The sequence below is a fragment of the Carcharhinus amblyrhynchos genome, unplaced genomic scaffold, assembly GCF_965287045.1.
Source record: "Carcharhinus amblyrhynchos unplaced genomic scaffold, sCarAmb.v2.hapA chromosome_185, whole genome shotgun sequence".
Classification (NCBI taxonomy): Eukaryota; Metazoa; Chordata; class Chondrichthyes; order Carcharhiniformes; family Carcharhinidae; genus Carcharhinus; species Carcharhinus amblyrhynchos.
In genome coordinates, this window is record NW_027649925.1 from 322,484 (window position 1) to 329,700 (window position 7,217).

The 7,217-nt window shown below is 45.1% G+C and overlaps 1 protein-coding gene across 1 annotated transcript in view; it reads left to right on the forward strand.

The window, feature by feature from the left end:
- LOC145338807 (uncharacterized) overlaps positions 1–1,117 on the forward strand; it is a 94,178-nt gene extending 93,061 nt beyond the window's left edge. The window contains exon 8 of the mRNA XM_080183209.1: positions 1,032–1,117. Coding sequence (XP_080039335.1) covers positions 1,032–1,081 — 50 coding nt within the window. The 3' untranslated portion in view covers positions 1,082–1,117. The remainder of the gene's footprint in view (positions 1–1,031) is intronic.
- The last annotated feature ends 6,100 nt before the right edge of the window (positions 1,118–7,217 follow it).

A 7,217-nucleotide genomic window follows, 5' to 3' on the forward strand; every position in this document is an offset into this window, starting at 1 on the left:
CTAGTTGCCTGGATGGGTGCAGCTCCAATAACACTCAAGAAGCTCAACATCATCCAGAACAAAGTAGCCCCACTTGATTGTCACCCTATCGACTTCAACATTCACTCACTTCACCACCGATGCACGTGGCAGCCGTGTCTACTTTCTACAAGATGTGCACTGCAGGAACTCTCTAAGGCTCCTTAGACAGCACCTTCCAAATCCACCACCTCTACCATCCAGACGGAAAAGGTCAACAAAATGAATGGGAACGAAAGCGGGAAAGTGGAACTGATCCACTTCAGATCAGCCATGATCTTATTGAATGGCGGGGCAGGCTCGAAGGGCTAGATGGCCTACTCCTGCTCCTATTTCTTATGTTCTTATGGAACACCAGCGCCTACAAGTTCCTATTCAAACCATGTGCCATCCTGACTTGGAATTATATTGCCACCAGAACAACTCACCACCACCTTCTCAAGTGAGATTAGGGATGGGAAATAAATGATGGCCTGATTAGTGCTGCTCAGATCTCATCAAAGAATTGAAAATAATTCTCGATCCTAACCGCTCACTGCAAGATAAAGTTTCACCTCATCTCACCATTGCTTTTTCTGTCAATCACCTTAAATCAGCCAATGAGAACAACTTCTTTGTATCTACTCTGTCCAGTCCCCTCATCGTTTGGAATCACACAATCAAATCTCTCCAAGTTTAACAGCTTCACTCATTTAGTTGTGCCTTCAGCTTCTTAGATCTTCATCTCCAGAATTCCCTCCTGAAGCTTTTACTCTCTCTCTCTTTTAAGATTGACCTCAAAATATACTCTCTGCTCAAACTTCAAATCTCCCCTCTGAATAATTCTTTCTCTGACTCTGATTCAGAGCACCCGCGTAGTTTTCCTCTTTAGGGTGCTATATAAATGCAGTGTGTTGTTTAAATGACAATGAGATTGTGTGTGTGTCAGGACCTGTCCAGCTTTTAATTGGTGGATTGTACAAAAACTGGTTTTTCTCATATTTATTTAAATGCCTTGTACATTTTATTCACAGTGCAAACATGGAATCTTCAGAAAAGAACAAGTCGACTCTGGACTAGATGAGAGTTGCCACAGCTTGATGCAATTTACACTGTTTGAGGTAAAGTTTAACCGACACAATTTGTTTTCTGTGGGCTGGATGTATTATGTGGTGTCTGTCGCATTCTGGATATAATAACCACCCCTCTCCCATTTCTGTGCGCCCCCCCCCCCCCCCCCACCCCCTTCTATTACTTTACCCCATTTCTGTCTCTTAAGGTCTCTATTTGGATTCGGAGTATTGCGTGCAGCTCTGGTCACCACACTATCAGAAGAAAGTGGAAGCTTTGGAAAGAGTGCAAAGAAGGTTCACCAGGATGTTTCCTCATCGAGAGTGTTGGCTGTGAGGAGAGGTTGGATAAACTCAGATTGTTTTCACTGGAAAGACGGAGGCTGAGGGGAGACCTGATAAAAGTCTACAAAATGATGAGAGGCACAGACAGGGTGGATAGTCAGAGGCTTTTTCACAAGGTGGAAGAGTCAACTATAAGAGGACGCAGGTTTAAAGTGAGAGGAGGAAAGTTTAGGGGAGGGGTGCAGGGAAAGCTTTTCACACAAAGGATGGTGGGTGCCTGGAATGCACTGCCAGTGGAGATGGTGGAAGCAGGCACATTAGCAATGTTCAGGGTGTGTCTTCGTAAGACATATGAATGGGAGGTGAACAGAGGGATAGAAACTGTATCAGCGTAGGCTTGGTGGGTTGACGGGCCTGTTCCTGTGCTGTTTTGTTCTTTGTTCTTTATTCTATTCTGATCCCTCACCATATTCCTCACTTCTCTCCCCTTGCCCTTCTCTTTTTCCCTTTCCTATTCCCTTCCTCACTGCTCTTTTTTTTCCCATTTCTCTCTTTCATTTCCTTATCACTGCATTTCTTTCTCTCTCCCTCTTTTTCGCTCGCTGGCACATCTGTCTCTACACAGGTTAAACTAATTGAGGAGCTTGTGTTGAAGACATCAAGGTTATTCTGCTTTAAAACGGAGAGCTTTTTCAAATTAATTCACGGCATCTGGACATCACTAGCTAGGTTAACATTTATTTCCCACCCGTAACTGACCTTAAACTGGGCATTAGTGAGAATCAACAAATCATCAAACCCCTCTCACCTTAAACCTATGCCCTCCAGTTTTAGATTCCCCTACCTTTGGGAAAAGATACTGACTATCTACCTTGTCCATGCCCCTCATTATTTTATAGACCTCTATAAGGTCACCCCTCAGCCTCCTACACACACCAGAGGAAAAAGTCCCAGTCTATTCAGCATCTCCTTACAACTCAATCCATCAAGTCCCAGTAGCATCCTAGTAAATCTTTTCTGCACTCTTTCTGGTTTAATAATATCCTTTCTATAACAGGATGACCAGAACTGTACACAGTATTCCAAGTGTGGCCTTACCAATGTCTTGTACAACTTCAATAAGACATCCCAACTCCTGTATTCAATGTTCTGACCAATGAAACCAAGCATGCTGAATGCCTTCTTCACCACTCTGTCCACCTGTGACTCCACTTTCAAGGAGCTATGAACATGTACCCCTAGATCTCTTTGTTCTGTAACTTTCCCCAAATGCCCTACCATTAACTGAGTAAGTCCTGCCCTGGTTCAATCGACCAAAATACATCACCTCACATTTGTCTAAATTAAACTCCATCTACCATTCATCAGCCCACTGGCCCAATTGATCAAGATCCCATTGCAATCCGAGATAACTTTCTTCAGTGTCCACTATGCCTCCAATCTTGGTGTCATCTGCAAACTTGCTAACCATGCCCCCTATATTCTCATCCAAATCATTAATATAAATGACAAATAACAGTGGGCCCAGCACTGATTCCTGAGGCACATCGCTGGTCACAGGCCTCCAGTTTGAAAAACAACCCTCTACAACCACCCTCTGGCTTCTGTTAAGAAGCCAATTTTGTATCCATTTAGATCCCTCACCCTGGATTCCATGAGATTTAACTTTGTACAACAACCTACCTTGCGGTACCTTGTCAAAGGCCTTGCTAAAGTCTATATAGACAACATCAATTGCACTGCCCTCATCTATCTTTCTTGATTACCCGTTCAAAAAACTCACTCAAATTTGTGAGACATGATTTTCCACTCACAAAGCCATGCTGACTGTCCCTAATCAGTCCTTGTGTCTCGAAATGCCTGTGGATTCTGTCTCTCGAAATATCTTCCAAAATTTACCCACCACAGATGTGAGGCTCACTGGCCTGTAGTTCCCAGGCTTTTCCCTGCAGCCCTTTTTAAACAAAGACACAACATTTGCCCCTCTCCAATCTTCAGGCACCTCACCCGTGACTATCGATGATTCAAATATCTCGGCTAAGGGACCCGCAATTTCCTCCCTAGCCTCCCACAATGTCCTGGGATACACTTCATCAGGTCCCGCAGATTTATCTACCTCGATGCGCTTTAAGACTTCCAGCACCACCTTCTCTGTAATATGTACACTCCTCAAGACATCAATATTTACTTCCCCAAGTTCCCTAACATCCATGTTTTTCTCAACAGTGAATACTGATGGGAAATATTCATTTAGGATCTCACCCTCTCTTGTGGATCCACACATAGATGACCTTGTTGATCCTTAAGAGGCCCTACTCTCTCCCTTGTTACTCTTTTGCCCTTTATGTATTTGTAGAAGCTCTTTGGATTCTCCTTTGCCTTATCTGCCAAAACAATTTCGTGTCCCCTTTTTGCCCTCCTGATTTCTCTCTTAACTCTACTCCTACACCCTCTATACTCCTCAAGAGATCCACTTGATCCCAGCTGCCTATGCACATCATGTGCCTCTTTTTTCTTCTTGACCAGGGCCTCAATATCCTGAGTTATCCAGGGTTCCCGACTTCTGCCAGCCTTGCCCTTCACTATAAGAGGAATGTGTTTACCCTGAACACTGGTTAACACACTTTGAAAGCATGTCACTTACCAGACATGTTTTTGCCTTCCCCCAGATTCTCCCAATTAACTTTTGAAAGTTCCTGCCTGATACCATCAAAATTGGCCTTGCCTCAATTTAGATTATTAACTTTGGGGACCAACCTGTCATTCTCCGTATTTTAAAACTAATAGAATTATGGTCACTGGTCCCAAAGTGATCCCTCACTAACACTTCTGTCACCTGCTCTTCCTTATTCCCCAAGAGGAGGTGAAGTTTTGCCCCCTCTCTAGTCGGGCCATCCACACATTGAATGAGAAATTCCTCCTGAATACACTCAACAAATTTCTTTCCATCCAACCCTCTAATACTATAGCCATCCCAGTCAATGTTGGGAAAATTGAAATCTCTGACTATTACCACCCTTTTTTTGGAGCTATCCATAATCTCCTTACTAATGTAGGGGGAAGTTATACAATAAATGGCAGAACATCAAGGGTATAGAAACACAGAGGGATCTGGGTGTGCAAGTCCACAGGTCCTTAAAGGTGGCAGCACAGGTGGAGAAGGTGGTGAAGAAGCCATATGGTATGCTTGCCTTTATAGGACGGGGTATAGAGTATAAAAACTGGAGTCTGATGTTACAGCTGTATAGAATGCTGGTTAGGCCACATTTGGAATACTGCATCCAGTTCTGGTCGCCGCACTACCAGAAGGACGTGGAGGCTTTGAAGAGAGTACAGAGAAGGTTTACCAGGATGTTGCCTGGTATGGTGGGTCTTAGCTATGAGGAGAGATTGGGTAAAGTGGGGTTGTTCTCCCTGGAAAGACGGAGAATGAGGGGAGACCTAATAGAGGTGTACAAAATTATGAAGGGTATGGATAGGGTGAATAGTGGGAAGCTTTTTCCCAGGTCGAAGGTGACAATCACAAGGGGTCACAGGTTCAAGGTGAGGTGGGGGCGAGGTTTAACTCAGATATCAGAGTAACGTTTTTTACACAGAGGGTGGTGGGGGCCTGGAATGCACTGCCAGGTAGGGTGGTGGAGGCAGACACGCTGGGATTGTTTAAGACTTACCTGGATAGTCACATGAGCAGACTGGGAATGGAGGGATACAAACGAATGGTCTAGTTGGACCAATGAGCGGCACAGTCTTAGAGGGCCGAAGGGCCTGTTTCCTGTGCTGTACTGTTCTTTGTTCTTTTATATTTGCTCCTCAATTTCTTGCTGACTATTTGGGGGCCTATAGTACAATCCTATCAAAGTGATTTCCCCCTTCTTATTTCTCAGTTCTACCCAGATAGACTCAGTGGCCAAACCCTCGGATATATCCCCTCTCAGTGCGGCCGTGATGGTTTCCCTAATCAAAAGTGCAACTCTCCCTCCTCTCTTATCTCCTGTTCTATGTTTCTTATAGCATTTGTACCCTGGAACATGAGTTGCCAGTCCTGTCCCTCCCTCAGCTGTGTCTCAGGGGTAGGGGTCGGCCACTCAGCCTCTTGAACCTCCTCTGTCATTCAATACAATCATGGCTGACCTTCCACATCAGCTCCACTTTGTTTGTTTCCCTGTATTTCTTTACATTTTGCACCCAAAAACCTATCAGTCTCTATCTTGACTCATCAACTAAACATTAGTTAGGTTGATTGGCTACGTTAAAATTTCCCCGTAGTGTCCTGAGATGCAATGGTTAGAGGGATTAATGGGTAAAATATATAGGGATATGGGGGTAGAGCCTGGGTGGGATTGTGGTCGGTGCAGTCTCAATGGGCCAAAGGGCCTCTTTCTGTACTGTAGGGTTCTATGATTCTATGATCCACAAGCTTCTGGGTAAGGAGTTCAACTGATGCAGAATCTTCTGAGTGAAGACATTTCTCCATATTTCAGTTTAAATTGTGCAATTTCTTATCCTGAGAATTTGCTTACTGGTTTGAAATTCTCCAGGCTGCAGAAACTGCCCTAAGGTTTTTTTATGTTTCATTGCAAACACCTCTCATAAACTCTAAAGGAAGTGCAGGAACAAAGGGACCTCGGTATAGATGTACATAAGTCATTGAAGATGGCAGGGTATGTTGACAGAGCAGATAACGAAGCATTTAAGCTCTCAGGCTTTATTAACACCTGACCTCCCAGCTATTCCCATTTACCAGCACTTGGCCTAAAGCGTTGAATGTTATGATGTGGCAAGTGCTCATCCAGGTACTTTTTAAAGGATGTGAGGCATCCCGCCCCCTCCACTCTCCCAGGCAGTGCATTCCAGAATAGGAAAAAAACAGAATATTATTGATTAAGAAGGGAGGCAGGCAAAAGGCAGGGAATTATAGGCCGGTTAGTTTAACATCTGTTGTAGGTAAAATGTTAGAATCCGTCATCAAGGAGGAAATAGCGAGGCATCTTGAGGGGAATTGCTTGATAGAGCAGACACAGCACGGTTTCATTAAGGGGAAGTCGTGTCTGACAAATTTATTGGAGTTCTATGAGGATGTGTCTAGGGCGGTGGATAGAGGAGAGCCGGTGGATGTGGTCTTTCTTGATTTTCAGAAGGCGTTTGACAAGGTACCTCACAAGAAGTTACTGCAGAAGGTTGGGGGCATGGAGTTGGGGGTAGGGTGTTAGCGTGGATAGAGGATTGGTTGTCAAATAAGAGGCAGAGAGTGGCGGTTAATGGGTGCTATTCGGATTGGCGGTTGGTGACTAGTGGAGTGCCCCAGGGGTCGGTGCTGGGGCCTCAGCTATTTACCATTTATATAGATGATCTGGAGGAGGGAACCGAGTGTATGGTGTCGAAATTTGCTGATGACACCAAGATTGGTGGAACGGCAAATTGCGCGGAGGGTGTGGAGAGTCTGCAGAAGGATCTAGATAGGCTGGGTGAATGGGCCAGGAACCGGCAAATGGAATTTAATGTTGGCAAGTGCGAGGTGGTCCACTTTGGTAGGAATAATGGTAGGAAGGACTATTACTTACGTGGCGAAAAACTGCAGCAGGCAACGGTGCAGAGGGACCTCGGGGTCCTTGTGCATGAGTTGCAAAAACCCAGCTTGCAGGTGCAGCAGGTGGTCAGGAAGGCGAATGGGATGCTGGCCTTCATAGCGAGGGGGATTGAATATAAAAGTAGGGAGGTCTTGCTGCAGCTGTATAGGGCATTGGTGAGGCCGCAGCTGGAGTACTGTGTGCAGTTTTGGTCGCCGCACTTACGCAAGGATATTTTGGCCTTGGAGGGAGTGCAGAGGAGGTTTACTTGGCTGATGCCGGAGTTGAGGGGGTTGAG